The sequence below is a fragment of the Cavia porcellus genome, unplaced genomic scaffold, assembly GCF_034190915.1.
Source record: "Cavia porcellus strain 051 isolate PalLab524CR breed Dunkin Hartley unplaced genomic scaffold, mCavPor4.1 scaffold_3, whole genome shotgun sequence".
Lineage (NCBI taxonomy): Eukaryota > Metazoa > Chordata > Mammalia > Rodentia > Caviidae > Cavia > Cavia porcellus.
The window spans coordinates 21,549,225-21,571,223 of record NW_026947486.1 but is presented as its reverse complement, the minus strand read 5'-3'; the positions used below and the strand labels follow the sequence as shown (position 1 = coordinate 21,571,223).

The window sequence follows — 21,999 nt, the reverse complement described above, 5'->3', positions numbered from 1 at the left end:
TTGTCTGTCGCCCCCAAGTGAGCCCAAAGCATTCATCTGGCACTTAATAAAGCATATAACTATACCAGTAGTACCTTTTCTTCTCAATTATGTAATAAGACTGACTGGTATATACTAGCTATGTTTTCTGTCTCCTTGAAAATTCCAAAGCAATTCGTTCAATTCTCATTCAGCAAAGATTTATTGATTCCCTACTATGTACCAGGTACTATTCTGAGCTCTCTTCCCCTAGCATAAAATAATTATTCATAGCAGTATTCCCTTGGTTTCTATCCCCGAACAAACAGTTTTCTGTCATGCCTGCCACACTGCTCTTCCTATTAACCTATTCCACCCAACCTTGAAAGATCTTATCATTGACCCCATTCCAAATTCTTAGATTGGACTAGTGACTTACAAGTCTTTGAAAGTAGAACTTCAAAAATACCACATATGTTTTGCCCATTCCTTGATTGAGGGGCACTTGGGTGGTTTCCAAGATTTAGCTATTACAAATTGTATTGCTATAAACATGGGTTCACATATATCCATGCAGTATGATGTGATATTTTTACACAGTGCAGTGCTACTCAGCTATAAAGAAAGATTGCATCAAGTCTTTTATAAGTAAATGGACACAACTTGAGACCATATTCATTAAGTGAAATAAATAAAACTCACATGTGTAAATAACAAATAGTCACTCTAGTGTAAGAAACTGAAAAAATATATGTAATCCAAAATCTACAATAAATACTGTGTAAGGGTAAGAAACTGCTCAAAGAGGAAAAGTAATTGGGATGGGGGAAAGGAAGAAAAAAGGAAGGGAAAAACACAAATTTGTATATATACACATAAGATACTAAAATGACTATACTACTAATTGCATTAGCTACTGGAAAAAATAGCTAATATTCATATGATTAGATCAATTTTACATCTATATCCATTATTCTAAGCAACCCTTTTGTAGGTAACCATATGCAATATTACAACCATCATCAAATTCCTATCATCTTGCTTTGTAAACCTTTACTGTTATTGTATTGGGTTCACTGTTGTTTGTCTCTTTTGCTTTTTGTTTTGCTTCTCTATTTTTTCATAAAAATTTTAAAAAATAAAAATAAAAAATAGTTTTTAAAAAGCATAACTATCAGACTATCACTGCCTTTTTTAGAAACGGTCTCTCCTTCAACTAGGTTCTCATAGTATTTTATTTACAACATTCAGAGTACTTAGCACATTTTACAGTATATCATATTTGTCTATATGTCTTAGTTTACCCCCTAAATTATAAGCTCCTTGAGAGAAGGAACTATACTTTTTTTCAGCTCTGTAGATCCAGTAAATTTTTTATCATGCTTTTGCTGGTGATTCTGAATAACCAAAAAAGTAGCAGCTGTTTAGGCAACAATTGTCAATCTTACCTGTACTTCCACCAACCAATCCACAAGAATGGCCCTCATGTCACTGGTGATCTCAGTCTGCCTTTTCATGTATTTTTCAAGTATGAACTTTTCCTGGCATCAGTGAGAAAGAAAGGTCAATAAATTCTTAACAATACTCCCCCACAATTCTAATTCATTATTTTCAACTGGTATAAGAAAGGGAATGTTCAAAGTATCGTTTTCTACACAAGTTCAAGTTATCTTTTGGAAAGTGGATACACGCAGTATTGAAGTGTCAGAACTAATAGGAAGGAATACAGGGCACTAAGGGTAGGAGAACACCTACAGTTATAGATGAATTTTTCTGCCTCTACTTTGCAATTCAGCCTAAAAAGTAATACCCTGCTATGAAAAGCAGTTCTTTCCAGGCTTCCATTTACATGGCAACCTTGGGGATCTTAAAATATATCAGACTCTGATTTAAAAGATCTGTAATAGGATTATTTTTCTGCATTTCTTACAAGATTCCAAGTAAAACTGATACACACTTGCTTTGGCAGCACATATACCAAAAGAAACCAATATTGCTAAGCCAAGACTTAGAAAAACAAAGTTATCTCACTTTCTCTAAGGTATAGATAGTCCCCAACTTACAGTGGTTGATTTAACAGTTTTCCAGCTTTGCAATAGTGTGAAAGCAACATATATTCAATAAAAAATGTACCAAAACCCAATTTTTTTGGTACCAGGGATTGAACTCACAACCTTGCTCTTTCCAGGCAGGTTCTTATGTCACTGAGCTAAATTCCCAGCCCCAGATAAAAAGTCTACTTGGTAGATAATCTTGGTATTGTCCATTCCATTGAGAGAGACGGGAGAAAATTTGGACGAGTGAATATTGGTAGTAAAGAGAACAGAAAGATTTCAAAGGAAAGAGACAAAAGCACCAAGTTAGAGAGCTGAAATAAGAGATGTGATTTTATATACAGTGCGAGAAACAATCATACAAAAGTAAATCTCTAAGAGCAACCACTCAGAAACAAACTACTTGACCATCTCTATATCTGAGATTGTCTCCTCAGTACCTAGAAGTGCAGGAATATGATTCAAAATAATCAGATTTTAGCCCCTATGTCAGTTGTACCATATATTAGTTGTATGACTCTAGAAAGTTGCTCCTGTATATAAAAGGGAGATAACAATGCCTACCATCATGAAATTATTGGGATAATTAAACAAGATATTGTCTATAAATCTCAATACAATGTCCAACTGATAGCAAGCTAACAGATTTTAGCTGCTGCTGTTATTTTTTCTTTCACCATAATTATCTTCCTTTCCTAGTTGCATGCTAAAAAATGGAATGATGAAGAAATGAGAATTATATGAATAACTGCCTATTCCCAGTTACCTACACACCTCTCTGTCTTTTAAGTAACTAAAGATTTCGTTGGCATATACTGAGCTGAAAGACGAATCACAGTGGTCCTTGTCAGTGTCTTCCAGTGTGGTCATCTGCTTGGAAACAATCAAAAAGACATATTAGAAGAGACTCCAAAGAAAGCTCAATATACATTAGGAATGATGCTTTTCTCCCCTACCGTTTCCTTATTCTGAAGTTCTTTAAAACCCTGAACTATCGAGTACCTCTTGTCCTTGGAATTCCCCATACTATGTAATGATCCAGAATTGCATAGTATATGCCTGCTTTGTCCTAGGAAAAAGTCATCCTTTTAGGGGTAAGCTCAACTCTCTAAGAAAAACATTCATGTTTTATTATTAGTTAGATCACTGACTTCTTAGGTTCCCTGTTATGTCGCAATGCTTTGATCTGGCCCAGTTCATCTTGGTAGCGTTTTCCTCTCTTCTGCACTATTATTCTGGTTGTTTCAACTATAAAAGGGATATTTCTCTGCCTACTTGCTAAATTTCATTCCTTCTAATTTGAAACTCAATGAACACATTCCTTGGGAAATGCCCATATGAACTCTGCCCATCTTTGACTGAAATTTATATGATGCTGAAATTACTGAGAGAGATAATTTCCTGAATGAAATTATCTAACCTCTATTGCAAACCCCAAGTATACAGTAGGCCCTTGTGAATATAAATACTTTCTGATTAGGTAGGTATATCACTGCACCAATTAGGAAGTCAAAAAATTCTATGAGGCCAGTTTAATGTAAGAGAAAAATGCCAAAGAGCCTAGTAGATTTATCTCTTACTACAGATAACCTCAAACTACAAAAATCAGAAGAGATTATTCTGCATTACCTGCCATTAAATAAAACCAGAGGTAAACCCAAAGACTATCCCCTTCTTACTAAGTAATGGGACATCCATAACTTACTGTATACAGTTGAATTGCTTATGAAGGCAAATGAAAAATCTCCTTGGGAACAGGGATATAGCTCACTGGTAGATTGCTTTGCATATGCAAGCCCTGGGGTTCAATCTGAGGCACCAAAAAGACCTCTTTGCTAGTAGTTACCTCTAGGACAACAAAAAAACCCTTCATCTAATCTAAGAAAAAAGAAAGATGAATACCTCCATATGTGTTCTGCTTTGAGATAAAGAAGGCATTTTGGAACCAGATTCACTTGCAATGGACTCTCCCACACTGGACATATTGGCAGCACTGAACTCGCCTGTTCTGGATTCAACAGTATCGCTAGGCATATGTGGGCTAGTCCCAAGGAACAAGAGTGTTTCTGGCAAAGTATCTTCCTTCTCAGTAGGATTCTCTTCTAAAAATAATGGCTCTTGAAAGGACAATTCATTCTCAGTGGTGGATTTCTCATTCAAGGCTAATGTCTCCTTGAAAGGGAATGCTGCATTTATGGTAGATTTCTCCAGCAAGGCTAATGGCTCCTTGGAGGGTACTTCATCCTCAATGTTAGACTTCAACTGAAAGGTTAATGGCTCTTTGAGGAAAGCTTCCTTCTCAGTGCTAGGCTTCTCCTGCAAGGACAAAGGCTCCTTTAGAGCAGACTCCATCTCAGGGCTGGGCTTCTCCTGCAAGGCCAACGGCTCTTTCAGCATAGCCTCCGACTCAAGGCCAGCTTTCTCCTGTAAGGCCAAAGGCTCTGTGAAGATGGTTCCCTCCTCAATTGTAGGTTTCTCCTGCAAATCCAAGGGTTCCTGGAAGATGGGCTCTTTCTCAGGGCTGGGCTTTTCTTGCATGGCTGAAAGTTGGTTGAAATTCACCTCTATGTCAGTGGTATGCTCAAGAACAGCCTCCTTCTGAGTGCTGAGTTTCTCCTGCATGGTCAAGGTCTCCCTGAAGAGGGCTTTTTCATTGCCCACATATTCCTGCAATGCCAATGCTTCCTTAATAAGGAACCCTTCATTATCAGTGATGTTCTCATGCAAAGACAATTGCTCCTTTAAAAGATGTGCCTGCCCCTGAGCAGTGGGCTTGTTATTTATAGGTAACTGCCTCTCTGTACTTGTTGCTTCCTTAGCAGATGGCTCTTTCTTCAAAACTGAGAGCTTATTGCAAAGGGACTCTTCTGCCATGGTGCTCTTTTCATGAAAAGCCAACGGCTTCTTCAAAGACAACTTTTTAATACCCGTTTCCTCTTGCAAGACCACAGCCTTTTGGAAAAGGGACTCATCTTTGTTAGTAGGATTAACATGCAAAGAAAATAGCTCCTGAGAGAGGAACTTCTCCTCAGTGATAGGCTTCTCCTTCAAAGTCACTGGTTCCTCACTACAAGATTCTTCCTCAGTGTTGGTCTTCTCCTGCAAGGCTATTGGCTTTCTTGAAAGTGTCACCTCCTGAAAAGTAGTGTGCTTCTCTTTTAATGCAGATTGTTCCCGAAACAGGAATTCCTCTTTAGTTGTTGGCTTCTTTTTAAAAGGTAGCAGCTTCTTACAGAGTGATTCGTCTTCCAAAGTAGTCTTCCCCTGAGTTGTTTGCTTCTTCTTCATAGATGATGGTGCATTGGTGAAGACTGCCTTTTTAGCTGTACATTTTTTTGTAGATGATACTGGCTTCACTAAAACGGAATTCCTATCTTTAGCAATTATATCCTGCCAGTCTGAAAGATCTATCCAGCGACACATTGCTTGAGTTGTACACTTTATCTTCTTTAAAAATATATTTTCTTTAAAGGACAATGGATCCTCAATGGTTGACTTCTCTTCAGAGGTGACTGTCTGCAATACTAATGGCTCCTTCAAATGAGACACTGTCTGTTGAGTAGTATGCTGTTTATTCTTTAAAGGTAAATGTTTCTTACTGGGGGTTACATTCTTAATGCTATACTGCTTTTGAAAATCCAAAGACTCCATCTTAGTGGGCGATTTTTGCAGGGTCACAGGCTTCTTCAAAGTGGACACTTCCTTTTGTGTCCTATCCTCCTCTTGCGATGAAAACAACTCCTGAGAAAAGAAATCTTTTTCACTGATAGATTTCTCAAAGGACAATGGCTCCTCAGTGGGTGAATTCTCTCCACGAGTGACTTTCTGAAGTGTTAGCGGCTTATAGTGGCAAAATTTCTTCTGAATTTTCTGCTTCTTTTTTAAAGGTAATAGCTTCTTGGAGTGGCTAGCCTCTATGGTAATACAATGTTTCTTAAAGGAGACTGCCTCCATAACAAAGCTAGCTTCATTGTTCATATTTTCCTGTAAACCCAAAGGCTTCTTCAAGAGCTCTACATCTGCTTGAGTAGTATGCTTCTCTTGTAATGCAGATGGCTCTTGGTAGAATTCAGTGATAGTATTTCTTTTAAAGGACAATGGCTTTGTATTGAGTGACTTCTCCCCAGAGATGACCTCCTTCACTTCTAATGGCTTTTTTAAATGAGATGTCATTCCATAAGTAATGCACTTCTTTCCATGAGTAGTGCATAGCTTCCCTTGAATCATGCATTTCTCCTTTCCAAACACTGGGCTTGTGGGGAATGTTGCCTCCTCAGGGGTAAAAGTTGGTAAGTCCTTAAAAAGAGAATCCTCTTCAAAGTCAGTCTTCTCCTGCAAGGGCAATGATTTCTTCAAGATGGGGATCTCTTGCTGAGTAGTGTGTTTCTCTTTCACTGCAGATGGCTCCCAGGAAAAGGACTGCTTGTTAGCAGTAGGCTCTCTCATAATGGTTGATGGCTCTTTAGTGACTAACTCTTCTTCAGAGGTGTTCTTCTGCAATAGTGCTGGCTTTATCATGTTGGAGATCTTCTCCATAGTAGTATGCTTACCACTTAAGTGTAATGGCATCTTAGTGGTGGATGACTCCTCGGTTTTAGGCTTCTTTCTTAAATTCATCAGCTCCATAGAGAAAGAACCCTCTTCCACACAGCTGCCCTGCAGGGTCACCAACTCTTCCAAGCAAGACTGCTTCCCCTGATATGTACACATTTTCTTTAAGGATGATTTCTTCTTGGTGATAGCTGCCTCCTTGGGTATATGCTTCTTCCCAAAAGTTACTGGCTCTATAACAAATTCATTATCGTCAGTCTCCTCCAGTAAGGACAGTGACTTTTCCAAAAGGGAAGATTCCCCAGGGTTTGTGCACTTCTTTAATGACTGCGTTATGAATGTTGTCTCTTTCATGCTAGTTTCCTCTTCTAAAAGTAATGATCTTTTGACAAAAGATACCTCCCCAACAGTGGGTGTTTGGGAGTTGGTAGATACATCCAGAAGGAGTGGTTTCTCTAAAATATTTGGCACCGAGGGAGTAGAGGCTACTACTGGTGAGAGTTCCAACTTGTATCTGTAAAGGAAACAAGGTTTGGATAAGAAAAATGTGTTTCACCTACCATCTAATTTTGTGACTATATTTACATAGGGAAAAGAGGTTCAACACAAGAGCCAGTATAGAAGGTACAAAAACAGCAAAATTAATGGCAAATTAAGTAGTAACACATTGGACAGTTTCTACACCTAGGTCTCTATACTTTTCTAGAATTTTCTCCTGAAATCTATGTTATACTGTTTACATATGATTAACTACCTTTATTTATATATATGAATACTTTTATTATAATACTTACCACAATGTATATATTATCACTTTATGTATTAGTTTCCCTCACTACCTGCATATATTTGTCTTTCTAAGCACTGGGCATCTGGTAAAATGGTTGAAATTAGGCATCTGATAAAGTAAGTTAAAATTAATACTGCTTGAAGGCCAATGAGAGAGGCCAGTCAGTAACTAACACTGCTGTTACCTAACCATATTTCCTTCAATTTGGGCTACACAGGATATACTTTCACGACGAAAGTAATAAAAAGACCAAAACAGAAATTTGTCATTTCTCAGATAGAAACCTTGGTATTAAGCAGGATTTTAACCAAGTGTGACCAAATCGCTGGAAGAAGTAATCAGAATAAAAGAAAATAGAAGGCAAATTAAAAAACGAACTTGAACAAAAGGTTCAAGGAGTAAGTATCCCCAAAGACCAGATATGTATATTCTCATTTACATAAAACATCCAGAATAGACATATTTCTAGAGATACATCAATAACAAAAGTAGATTTGTGGTTGCCTGAGGCAGGGGTAGGTTAGGGGAAGAAAGGGCAACTGGGAAAGGAAAAAGATTCCTAAACTGCAGATAGGGGTTTCTTTTGAGAGTGTTGAAAAGTAGTACAATTAGACAGTGGTGATACCTATACAACTCTAGAGAATATAACCAAAAACATTGCATTGTAAAAATGAATTAAAATAAAGTGTTTCCAAAGTTCTGCATGACAACACAGGTCCCAAGTCCTTCCTGATGAGGTAGTCTTTAGATGGTGTAGTTATCATAAGAACACACACACTGTCTGTCATTAGACTGCCTGGCTCTTCCACTTACCAGGTAGGTGACCCTTGGCAAGTTAACTTTCTATTCTATACCCATAAATGGGGAGCACAATCATATCTCCTTCATAGGCTTGTTGTAAAAATCTGACAAATTCGTATGCTTAAAATAAATCAAAGTTGTTAATTATGTACCAATAAATTAGATCATTTTGATGAAATTGGAAAACTCTTAGGAAGAAACAAACTACCAAAATTCATTTAAGGGGAAAATTAAAAATCTGAATAGACCTATAAAAAAAGACATTGAATTAACAACCAAAAAACTGATAACAAACAAAAATCCAGGTTCATAAGGCTTTACTAGTGAATTCTACCAAGTAGTTAATTAATATCATTTCTCATGTTCTTGGGAAACAGAAAAAGTAGAGACAGTTTTCCGCTCACTCTTTAAGGTAAGTATTATTTTGATACCCAAAGAAATCGTTAAAAAACTACAGACTAATATTTCTTATGAATATTCATATAAAAATTCAACAAAATACTAAGAAATGAAATACAGCAATATATAAAAGGAATATGTAGCATAAATAAGTAGCATTTATTCCATTTATGCAAGGTTAACTTAACACCCTAAACTCAATTCATGTGCTATACTTATACTGATGGAATACAGAAAAAAAGCCAAATAATCATTATCAATAGATCCAGAAAAATCATTTGACCAAATCCAACATTTTTTCATGATATAAACACTCAGCAAACTAGGAATAGAAAGAAGATTCCTCAACTTGATAAAGGGCTTCTATGAAAAACCCACAGTAACACCATAATAGTGACAGGATTATGCCTTCCCTCTAAAATCAAGGGAAGACAAGGTGCCAAACTCCTGGCTCTATAACAAACTCATTATTATCAGTTTCCTCCTGTAAGGAGGAGACTTATATTCACTCACTTCTTATACTCACCGTTGTACTGAAGGTTCTAGCTAGGGCAACTAGGCAAGGATATTAAATAAAAGGCATCTTGATTGGAATAAATAAATTAAAAGTATCTGTCACAGATGACATGCTCTTATATAGAGGAAACCCTAACAAATTCACACAAAAACTACAGACCCAAGAATATAAGATCAATACACAATAATAAAATGTGTTTCTATCTTTTGTAATTAACAGTTTAAAAAGGAAATTATTAAGTGGCTGTGAAATTTGATTTAAAAAGCATAGTAGATATATGGAGGAAATATTATTCAGCTTCAAAAATAATACAGTCTAATGGCCACAGTAGGAAATGTTTGTAATCCTACCTATTCAAGAGGCTGAGGAGGTGGGTTACAGGTTCAAGGCCAATTAGGGCAACTTATTCAAAAAATAAAAAAGACTAAGAAAATAGCTCAATGACAGAGTAGATGTCTATTGTGCAAGGTCCTGGGTTCAATCTCCAATACAGGAAAAAAATCCTTTCATTTGGAGCAACAAACACATTACAAAAATATACAGAATATTATATTAAATGAAAATGTCATGTAAATGGGCCAATACTAATAATCCTATCAATATGAGGAATCTAAAATAGTCAAACTCATACAAGCAGCGTACACGGGAGTTGTCAGGGGCTAAAGGCTGGGGAAATGGAAAGATGTAGGTCAAAGGGTACAAAGTTTCATCTATGCAAGGTGAAATAAGTTCTAGGAATCTATTGTACATCTTGACATATGTACTTAACAATGCTTTACTGCATATATAAACATTTACTATAGGTTAGTTATAGGCCAGGAGGAGAAATACGAAGCCAACTCTCTCCTGTGAGCCAGTGGCAGTCATGAGCCAGGAAGAGAACCAAGAAGCCAACCCCTCCTGTGAGGCAGGAGCAGCCATGCAGGGCTAGGAGGAGAACCAAGAAGCCAGCCACCTCCCAGGAGCTAGCAGCAGCCATGGTCCAGGAGGTGAACCAAGAAGTCAACCTCCTCTCATGAGCCAGAAACAGTTGTGGACCAGAAGGAGAACCAAAGAGCCACCTCCCTCCCATGTGTCAGCCTACATGTGGGCTGGGAGACAAGTACCCCTTGCCCTCACAGGTAAGTAACTGGCTGATTTAGAAGAATACAGGCTGAGATGATAGCTACTGAAGTAAAAAACTTAACGGTTGTATTGTTTGATTGACTCAGCAGGCCTGAGGCTGGTAGTCTAAGCATCTATTTAGAGGATAACAATATGCAATATAGCCAACTATGGGAAATTTCCTTCTGTCTTGTTTTTGAAATTGAATATTGTTCTCACTGTTTTGTTTGGTTCTACATTATTGTTTAGTTTTATTCCCTTTAAAATTAAAAAAAACATTTACTATACTGTATACTTAAACATTGACTTGGGTAGATCTTATATTAATTTTTCTTATCCCAATTATATAATAAAAGTAAAGAAAAAAGGAGGAAAATTTAAAACACAATAAAAAGAGCTGGGGATATAGCTCAGTGGCACAATGGCTACCTGGCAAGTGTAAGGTCCTGAGTTTGATTCCTGGTACCAAAAGAAATTTTTTTTAAACAAAAAAAGAAATAGTACCAAAAATACAATGTTTAGACAAATTTTAACAAGTATAAAAATTATACCCTGAAAAGTTTGCAAAATATCGAGATAAATTAAAGATCTAAATAAATACAAAGAAACTGCATGTTCATGAATTAGAAGACTCGGTATTTGTTAAGGTGGCAATATTTTCCAAGTTGATTTTGAGATTCAAAGCAATTTCCTGAAGAATTCCAGCTGGCTTATTTATAGACACTGACCAGCCGATTCTGTAATTTATATGTAATTACAAAGAACCTAGAATAGCAAAATAGTCTTTAAAAGAGAAAACAAGCTGGGCATGGTGGTGCACATTTGTAATCCCAGCACTTGGGAGGCTGAGGCAGGAGGATCACCGTAAGTTCAAGTATAGCCTAGGCTACATAGTGTGTCCAAGGCCAGAGTGAAATATGTAGCAAGACCTTGTATCAAAAAACCCAGGAAAAAAAAAGAAAATAAGATTTTGAGGACCATATTTTTCCAATTTCAAAATATACCCCAAAGTTGCTGTAATCATGATAGTGTGGTACTGGCACAAGATAGGTAATGGTAAACACACTGATAGATCAGTGGAATAAAACTGAGAATCCAGATATAAATTCTTACATTTACAGTCAATTAATTTTTATAAGAATGCCAAAACAAAGGGAAAAAGATTAGTATTCTCAACAAAAATCCTGGGGAAATTGGATAATCACATGAAAGACAATGAAATTAGACTCCCCTAACCAACAATAAGCAAGAAAATTAACTCAAAATAGATTTTAAAAAACCTAGTTAAGAGCTGACACTTTAAAATTTTTAGAAGAAAACAGGTATAAATTCTTTTTAACCTAGATTTGGTTTCTTTAAATATGACATCACAAGCCTAAAGGTAACAAAAAATTATACTTCATCAAATTTAAAAACCTTGTGGTTCAAAATGCATCACGAACAAAGTAAAAATACAATGCACAGAATCAAAGAAAATACTTGCATCTCATATCTAATAAATGGCTTTTATCTAGAATATATAAAGACCACTTAGAAACGAAAAATACAAACACTAAGAACTAAATATTTTAATTCACAAAGGATCTGAATAGTTATGTATTCTACCAAGGAAGATACAATGCAGCCACTGTGGAACACAGCATGGCAATTACTCAATGTGTTCAACTCAGAATTACCATATGACCCAGTAATCACACTTCTTGGCATAAGTGGAAAAAATTAAAAATAGATGTTCAATCAAAAGCTCACATACAAGATATTCATAGCAGCACTACTAACAATAACCAAAAGGTAGAAGAAACTCAAATCTCTTATCAACTGATGGATGGATAAATATATGATATATCCATACAATAGAATATTATTTGACAATCTTAAGAAATAAATACTGACACTTACAAAACATGTAGGAAACCCAAAAACTATAAGTGAAAGGTAACATAAAAAGCCACACATTATGTAATTTCATTTATATGAAACATCCAAAATAAGAACATCTATATAGAAACATAAAGTAGATTAGCAGTTGCCTAGAACTGGGAAGGATGGGGATACTGAGAGGTGATAGCTAAAGGGTTTGTTTGGGATTGGAGAAAATGTTATAAAATTGTGTTGGCTGCATAACAGTGAACATACTGAAAGTCACTGAGTTATATACTTCACCTGAGTTGTGTCGTATGCAAATTATATCTCAATGAAGCTATCAATAAAAAATTTACAAGGTGCATGATTATAATGAATACTCAATAAACGACAGTATTAGTAGTTCTAGTACTATTATTAGGGTTTATTTCACTGAATCTTAAACAAAAGAAGAATGTTCCCGGCATTAGTGAGGGTTTCATTGCTAAAGTTAGAACAATGAAAGTAATTCAAAACAAAATAATGCAAGAAACTAATGTCTAATATGTATGTAAACTTCAGAAATCCCATTTCAACAAGAAACCACATAGGAATAAATGTTGACCATTTGGCTTGATGACTTTCTGCTTAGTAATTAGCGAAGTGTCCAGCGGACCTTTCAGGTTAATTTTCCAGACTTCCCAATCTTCTTATTTACTGGAACCCAAGTTTGGTCCTGTTATAGCTATCTATTTAATCTATTCAAGCACAGGTTGGTCAGTACCTGAAAAAATTATTTCTACAAGAACGAGAAGAAAATATACAAAGGACTTAATCTACTTTTTAAATCTTCTTCCAGGAAAAATTTTCTAGAAGTAAATTGTTTTTCCACTTCTAGATAAGAATGTTCATCTCCCAAAGATTCTAATGGGATAAACAAACTGGTAAATAGCCAGCTGACGAGAGTCCCTAAAGAGTTAAACTGCCTCCACACTTCCATACACAGAGTAGTTCATAGACTACTAAATTACTAAAACAGAGAAAAGATGAAAATAGGGTCTTTGGCAAATTCTTCAATGACATGTGTTCATGTGCATGCACATGCACACACGCGCACACACACACCACCACCACCACCATCACCATGGAAAAAGAGAGAAAACTGTAACTCTTTAGTAACCATAGCTAGGCTCAACTCTGTGCGCTAAGTTAACATGTCAGTCACCACTGTGGCTCACTAAACATGCTCTTAATGGGGACAAAAAGATGTCACATGCTCTCTGTTCCCATGTAACACAATCCAATCTAAGTCCCCTCTTACCTTTTATTGTTCATTTCAGTATATCTGGCCAACTCAAGATGTTGGCTTCTATTAATCATCTTGGGAACATCTTTTACAAACTCTTTATTGGCTTCCTTCTTAGATTGAGCAGGTTGACTTTGAAAAGCCTACAAACAAAAAAAAGATGACAAGGATGGAGGAAATTGAAGAGAATCACAAATTATCCAGTAAGTTGTACTCATATGAAAGTCCTCAGGCAAGTCATGCAGGGCCCAGGAATAAAGGAGTCAGATAGCAACTCCTAAGAATCAGCCATGCTGGCCCAGCAAGGAGCCCACCAAAAAGCCAACTAGTTGGGCTTTCTGGTAAGCCACGTAGACCACGCGGGACCCAGGAAGAGAGAAGTCAGATACCACCTCCCATGAGCCTACTAGCATGTAGGCTGAGAATCAAGAACTTTCCCCTGACAACATAAGCAACTAGCTGGTTTGGAGGATAGGCTGAGTTGCTATCAACTAAGGTACAAAAAGCAATTGAATGTTTGAATTGTTTGGTTGACTTTGCAGGCCTGGGGCCAGCAGTTTGAGCATCTAATGGGAGGATAACAGTATGCAGTATAGCAAAATTGGGGGATTTCTTTCTGTATTTTTGAAATTCAATATTGTTCCCACTGTTTTGTTCTGATTAACTGTTTTTCTCTATTCAATGTTCTGTTTTGATTGGTTTCATTCTGGGTTTTGTTTGTTTGTTTGTTTGTTTGTTTGATTTTGCTATATCTGATGGGATGGGCAACTATTGTGAATATAACGGGATATACTATGGTAGCCATTGTTGTTTTCCTATTGTCCTGCTTCAAAGTTCTGTACCAATTTCAGTGCTTTGCATTGATTTGCTTTATTCTGGTTTTGCTGTTGTTGTTGGGTTTATCTTTAAAATAAAAAAAAATTAAAGAAAAAGTCCTCAGCACCAGTTGCACTGCTTCACTCTGTGCACCTCAAAGTTTCCACCCTGCATTTTGCTAGAGTCCTAGACACAGTCCCTCCCTGGCACAGCAGGCTGGTCTTCTGCCTGGTTAGCAGCAAGTGTTAAGATTTGTTTTTTTCTGGTGCTCTGCACACCCATGAGACATCACTCAGTCCCCTGTTCCCTCACTGGGCCTGCTAGACTCTCTCCCCATCAGTCCCAGGAGCACTTGGGTCTCTGCTGGAGCCCCAAGGTAACATCAGCCTCCACCTAGTGTCTAGAGCTGGTCACACAGACATCAGAATATACATCAGGTGCCCACTGTTGGCCCCCCGACCAGCAGGAATCTGTACCAGGAGCCTCAGAACCCAATGCTCCAAACAGTTCCTGGACTGATGCCCTAGCTTGGACAAATGGGTTGAAAGACAGGAAACCCACGGCAGTGACAAATCTCCACACAAACCCAGACCATAATGAAGGGCAAAGAGGACTGTGACTTGTAGGATTAAAAAGACTTCAAGCTCTGGAAGAAAACACTCTTCTGATATTTTTTCTTTCTTTTTCTTTGTCTCTTTCCCTTTTTTCTCCTTTTTTCTTTTTTCTCCTTTATTGGTAATTTCTCTGAGGGGTTTATAATTGTTATTATTATCATTGTACTATTAGTAGAGTGTGGAGTTGTATCATCCATTGTTTTTTATCTTTTTGATACAGGGATTCACTATGTCATTCAGGCTGACCTTAAATTCATTTTGTAGCCCAGGCTGGACTCGAACTCACAATGATCCTCTTGCCTCAGTCAGCCGATCAAGTGCTGGGATTACAGGTGCGTGCCACCATGGCCAGTGATCCCCCATTTTCTTATTTTCCTTTTTTAAATATAACTTTATTGTTTTGAACAAGTCTTCCCTTATTTTTATTTCTCTTTTTTCTTACCATGTCTTTTTTAATGTTTTCTAAATACTTCTTATTTTCTTTTCCCCTAGTCTAATCTTCATTTGCTACTGTTTAATCCTGATTGGTTGTTTTCAGTTACTGTTATCTAACATTACTAATTTTTCTTAATTCCTTAATAGGACCTTTCACATCAACCTTACCACCTTCCTCCCATGTTCCATTGTTTAATTTTTCATAACCTATTTCTTTTTGTCTTCTCTTAATGCTTCAATATCCACACCATTTATCCTTAAAAATCTGTAGGTAGTTAATTATGCCTTACTAAGCTTTCACAGCACTCTAGAAGGAGGTAATATTGCTCTATTTACTGTATATAAATACCTGGGTTGTCTTAGTTTGTTCTGTAACAATAGATCTCTTTCTGATGATTAAAGGTGGTACAGTGTAAATTACTAGAGTATGTCATTATCTAGTTTGTGCTTGACACTCATGATTATTTGTTGTAACATTTTTGCCAAGGGGACAGTTATTGCAATCAATTGGTATTCCGTGTATGCCAATAATCACACGGCCTAGGGGTCATAAATAATACTATAATCTACTACAAAAGAACTAGGTATTAGGTCAAACAGTTTGCAACCTATCTTCCCTAGCAAATGAAGGGGGCAGGATCATGGGAGAGACCCAAAAGCCAATCACTAGCTATGGCTAGAGAACACCTCTGAAAAGCTGATGCTGTTATAAGTAAGTCTCTGCAAAACACAGAGACAGACACCAAATCACTTAAGGTAAATAATAGAAGGGATAAATAGAATCACTAGAAATACAGAACTGAAAAGATGCCTTTAAAAGGCAACATCCTACTAAAAATCTTCATATAAACCACACACTCTCCTCACCTCCTCACTCTATTAGACTTCATCTTGCAGTACACTCCTCAAAAAGGAGAAAACATGAGAAGCAAAGAAACAGAAGATTCCTGAGGTCTCCCAACTATACTAAGGGGGCAAGGGCAAGGGGAAACAGAGAGGAAAGTAAATACCAGGTAGCAGAACTCTATGAAAAGTTTATAGAAGGGATGAAGAATCTAGATGACTTTAAGGAGAAAATGAACCAAAAGTTATAACAGTGTCACTCAGTAGACCCATGGTAAATTCAGGGAAAGTAAGTAAAAAACTGGATGAGCCAACCAAAACAGTTCAAATCTTGAATGATAGACTCAACAAGGATACAGAATACTCAAAAAGATGTCAGACACAAAGAGCTGAAATAAAAAGAAACTTACAGAATTCATATATTTCAGAAATGACCTATGTAAAGACACAGCACCTGAAATTAAGGACAAAATAGTGAATTATGCAGAAACACTCAAATAAGCCACAAAGAAAATAAGAAAACAAGAGAAGATTATCTAGTAGCTGCTAGGTGACAATCAGAAGACCAATCTAAGGTTAACTGGTTTTAGGGAAAAACCAGAAGATAACACAGGTGGATTTGTTAACATGTTTAGAGAAATCATAAAAGAAAACCTTCCAAATATGAGAAAAAGATTTAAAATATAAGTAAGTGACAGTGAACACCAAACAAAAAATGATGAAAAAGATCACCAAGGCATATCCTTATTAAAATACCAGATATCAAGCAAAAGACCCAGAATTTTAAAAGCAGAGAAAAACATAAAAATCACATATAAGTAATTAGAACCATTTAGAACCACAGGAGACTTTTCAACACAAACCTAAAAGGCTAGAAAAGCTTGAAGTGAAGTATTTTAAGACCCAAGAGCAAATCATTTCCAACTAAGATTAATTTATCCAACAAAACTATCCTTCAAAACAGATAGAAAAATAAGATATTTCATGAAAAAGACCAACTCAAAAAACGTGTGAGTGGTATATGTCCCAAAAAATACTTAAGAATATTCTTTACAGAAACAACAAAATCAATAGCTCCCAGAGGAGTCCAAAAATCAAAGTAAGGTTAATGGATAAACAACAAACAAAAAATGTCAGAAAAAGAAAAATATAAGTCACCAATAGAAAAAGAAGACAATAATAGCAAATAATCAGCCTATCTCAGTAATCTCTCTCAACAGCCTCAACTCTCAAACTGAAAGACACAGATTGGCAGATCAGTTCAAAAAGCAGAATTCAGCAATCCTTTACATTCAAGAAACTCATATAATCCAAAAATATATTCAGAGACTAAAAATTAAGGGATAGAAAACAATATCTCATGCTCCAAAAACCTGAAAAAAACAGGGGTAATAATTTTGAACTCAGGCATGTAAACTTAATACTAAAACTGACTATAATAGACAAAGAAGTTCATTAGATATAACAATCCAACAATAAGAGATAACACCGATATTTATGTACCAAATACTATATCTCTATAAAACAAAAACTAATGAATATAAAAGATCAAATAAACTCTAACACAATCAATAGCTTTGACACACACTTTGCAAAGATATAGATCAAATGGGCCAGGGATTTAGCTTAGTGGCATAAGTGCCTGCCTGACAAGCATGCGGTCATGAGTTTAATCCCCAGTACAATGAAAAAGATAAATAAGTAAAATTCAGAGCTAAACCACACTCTTGAACATATGGGTGTAATAGATATTTACAAAGCATTCCAACCCTCTATAAAAAGAGTATACATTTCTTTCTGTAGGACACAGAACTTTTTTCAAAACAGATCACATACTAGTCCACAAAGCCTGCCACATAAATATCAAAGAATTGAAATGATCTGATATATACTATCAGACCACTACACAATGAAAATAGAAAACAACTAAGGAAAAAAAATCACAGAAAAGTAAGAAGCTCCTGTAAAAGGAAAAATATACTCCAAAACAAGCAATGGGTCACAGAAAAAAATAAAAGAAACTAAAAACTTTCTAGAAGTTAATGACAGGAACTGTACAACTCACTAAAAACTCTGAGACACTATGAAAGCAATTCTAAGGAAAGTTCATGGCAGTTAATGCTCATATTAGGAAAATGGAGCAAGCTCAAATTAATAATCTTACGAGAAATCTTAAAATACTTGAAAAAGAACAATAATCCAGGCCCACACCAAAATTAGAAAGAGAAGTTATAAAGAGCAGAATTCAATGAAACTGAGAATTTAAAAAACAGTACAAAAATATCAACAAACTGAAAAGCTAGTTCTTTGAAATATTAATAAAATATATAAGCACTTAGCCAGACTCATACAGAGTAAGAAAAGACATCAATACAATCAGAAATGAAAACAGTGAAATCAGAAGAGATGTTGAAATCCACAAAATAGTAACTACTATGAAAGTTGTATTCCAACAAAATAGCAAATGTTAAAGAGATGGACAGATTCCTAGACTCATACAAATTAACAAAGCTAACTCAAGAAGACATAAATATGTTTAACTATCAAATAACCTTATAACTGTAAAAATGGAGCAATAATAAAGAATATAACAACTAAAAAAGCCCAGTCCCTAATGAATTTATGGCTGAATTCTACAAAAACTAGGGATGTTATATCACCAATACTTGTCAAGCTCTTTAAAGAAATTGAAAAGGGGGTTTCTGGTGTTGCAGCATAGCTCTAACCAATGCGCCTCCACCTTGTTCTGTATGCGCTGCACAAGCCCCTCCCCTCCCCATTCTTTTTAGATTAAGTCTCCATTTCACGTAAAAGCCTTAAGTTTCAGTTTCTTGTAATCCCCCCACTCCCTTCCACCTATCTGTAATAAAATGTGCTATTCCTTAAGAAACATTTAACTACAAGGAAATTACAGGATGTCTTCCTAATCTAAACTTGCTTCTTTGCAGGGAAACTTGCTTGTTTGCAGTATGTGCCTTCCCCCAGAGGATGTTTGCCTAATCTAAACTTGCTTGTTAGACCAACCCTTAACTGAACCTTGCTCTTCCCAAGAAATGTAATCACCATGTTCCTGTTCTGTAGTGTGCCACAAACCCACCTTCCTCCTTGCATTGTGAAACCAGCAGCTGTTTGTGGTTTTACAGGATAAAAACCCTGCCCTTTAGCTGTCAGGCTCGCAGTCTTCCATATTGGCAACCAGAGGCTGCATCACCAGGCCTGGCCTAAAATAAAGCCTTTGCTCCAAATTTCTTAATTTCTTGCTTCCTTGGATTTTATTCCGGGGCCGAGCTATCACATTTGGGGGCTCATCCAGGATGGAGGCAAGACCCCTGACTCAATTCTGAACACCTAAATTAAATACTCTGGAGGGTTTGTTTGGAATGTGGTCAGTTCATACTTCAGGAGGGGACGCCCTCAATTTGGGGAGCGGGACCTCCCGCGGACAGAGTCAATTGGGGTTTTTTTTGGACGAATTTCATCCATGTGTGACTCTACCCCGGGTAGGGAACCACTCCATTGGGAGGGGATGCCCTCAAATTGGGAGCGAGGACCTCCCAAGGACACAGTCAATTGTTTTTTTGGGGATGAATCTCGTCCGTTTGTGACTCTGCCCTGGAGGGAACCACTCCATTGGTTAATTTGTTAATTCCTCCAGATCCCAAAATTTGACCAATTTTTAAGCAAAGGCAATTTTTGCTGCAGCTTGTCTTGTCTTGTATGTCTGCCTGTGTGTCCATTTCATCTAACTGTTCTCCTTTTGGTTACCCCAAATCTAACAGAACATTCTCTCCTAGGAACCCCTTCTATGATCCCTAAACGGACGAAGGGATTTAGACCATTATTTTTGTCTCATTGTTATTCTGTTTCTTCCTCCTCACCTTATCTCTGTCTCTTAGATTCTCCCACAGGAGAGAAAAACTGACATCTCTGCCGGCCATGGGGCAAACTGAATCTAAACCCAGCACACCCGTTAGCCTTGTACTTGATCACTTCAAAGAATCTCAGAGGTGGGCTGAGGGTTATGGGGAGCCTGTTTTCAAAGGAAGACTAATGATTTTTGCTTCTCAGGAGTAGCCAATAGGGACAAACGGTGTCTGGCCCCCCAACTGGATCCTTTGACATGGGCCCTGCCCAGGCTGTCTGTTGGTATGTATTTGGGCCCCCTTCTCACCCAGACCAAATTGTTTACATTCAGATTTGGATAGATCTCACCTATGATTCTCCACCATGGATTCATTGTTCCCCACAGGTGGAGGTGATAGCAACATTAAAAACAAAACCAAAATCACCTGAACCCAACTCCCAACCTTCCACGCCAGTTTTATCATCAGCAGAGGACCCCCTGGAAGATGTCCTCTTACCTCTCCATAGTCCCCTCTTAGAGACCCCTCACCCGACACCTCTCCCGCCCTCCCAGTCCGACCTGGACCAAAGCAGACCACTGCCAAATTCACCTGACTCCACCACAGCAGCGTCAGCACTCTGCGCCCTTCGGGAGGTTACCAATCCCCAGGAATCAGGGGACTTGATTTTTGTCTAACATCTGTAAGTATTTGGGGGTTTTTTGCCTGTTTATAATCTGAGTGCACACATTTGTAACTGCAGATAAAATGAGACAGCTTCTGGGAGCCTTTTTCCCCTTTTTGTATTTTAGGGCTTTTGAGGCCCATTCATAACTTTGTTTGGGCTTTGGCCCATTTGTGTGGCTCTGGCCCATTTGAGGCTTCAGCCCGTATATATTTATGTTCAGTGTTTTTGTACTTTAGAATTGTCTGCCTGTTTGAACCTTTACTAACTTTGGGAGTTTTTTTGGCCCATTTGAACTTGTTAAATTTGTTGCTAACTTAGGGGCTTGTTGCCCATTTCTGCTGCAGGATCCATATGGCTTATTAGACTCAGGGTTCATAATAAAAAAGTATTTCCTTTAGCTCACCAAACTGTGCATAAACCAACCTTTGTGTCTTTAACGTTGGTCTTGTCTTGTGGTGCCTTGTTTAATGTTTTAGTCCTCAATTAATTACTTGCAACCTCTGCATGCCTTTTTTAAAAAAGTATTTTTATTTCTGATTAAAGTGTGTGTGTGTGTGTGTGTGTATTTGTGGATTTTAAAAATCATATTAATTTTACCAAGTGAAACCAAGCCATGCTGGTTTTTGAGCCAGTTAAGAAAATTACAGTTTTTAAGGTGTAGCATTTTAAGGTGGTGAAAACACATGAAATGATTCAATATATTTTAGACTACTGAAAGAAAATCACTTCAAGGGTTTTATTAAAAGTTTTAATGTCTGAAAAGCAAGAGGGAAGGTAACTGACTGGTAATAAATAAAAAAAAAAAAGAGGGACAAAGAAAGTGTTTTTGTCTTCAAGTAAAAATGTCTGGCTGTGCCAGACAGTGAAAGAAGATAGGAAAAGCTCAACTTGAGTGTGTATAGTAAGTTGAGGGGATGTAAATTTTATTTGTCTTGGTTTATAGTACCTGCAAATAACAGTTTTGAAAAGAAGTAAATGTGTTCAGAATTTGACAGTATTAGATCAGTTTTGGTAGATTTATTCATAAGATTGGTGAACCTTTACTACAAAATGTTTCCACTAAAATGAGATTACACTCCAAAAGGGGGAGGGCTGAGTGAAGCCCTTTTGTTAAGTATGTAATTTCAGTAAAACGATGGCCTGCCAGATGGCACCCTGGGACAAAAAGCCGTGTGCCTCCAGATGAAACCTGCTCTCTGATTCGGAATGCCAAAACCATGTTTTCCTTTTGTCCCACCCTGATTGGACAACCAGAGGTAAGGTGGTTCCCCCAGTATCACCAGTTATTCTATTTGCAACACAGTCGGCCCCACATGTTAGACAAAAATTGCAAAGGTTTGAGAGATTTGAGAAAATGCACCTCAGCCAGTTAATAGAGATAGCACAAAAGGTCTTTGAGAACAGAGAATATTTACAAGAAGCTACCAACAAGAAGATAA

At 37.1% G+C, this 21,999-nt stretch overlaps 1 protein-coding gene across 4 annotated transcripts in view; it reads right to left on the bottom strand.

Annotated features, from left to right (window-relative positions):
• Ccnb3 (cyclin B3) overlaps positions 1–21,999 on the bottom strand; it is a 111,695-nt gene that overhangs the window by 53,805 nt on the left and 35,891 nt on the right. For 3 of the 4 annotated variants that reach the window (XM_063245852.1, XM_063245851.1, XM_063245853.1), the window contains 4 exons: positions 13,338–13,465; positions 3,915–7,077; positions 2,787–2,885; positions 1,407–1,499 (listed from right to left, as the gene is read on the bottom strand). In XM_063245852.1, coding sequence (XP_063101922.1) covers positions 1,407–1,499; positions 2,787–2,885; positions 3,915–7,077; positions 13,338–13,465 — 3,483 coding nt within the window. The remainder of the gene's footprint in view (positions 1–1,406; positions 1,500–2,786; positions 2,886–3,914; positions 7,078–13,337; positions 13,466–21,999) is intronic. The other variant, XM_013159051.3, reaches the window with a different exon arrangement.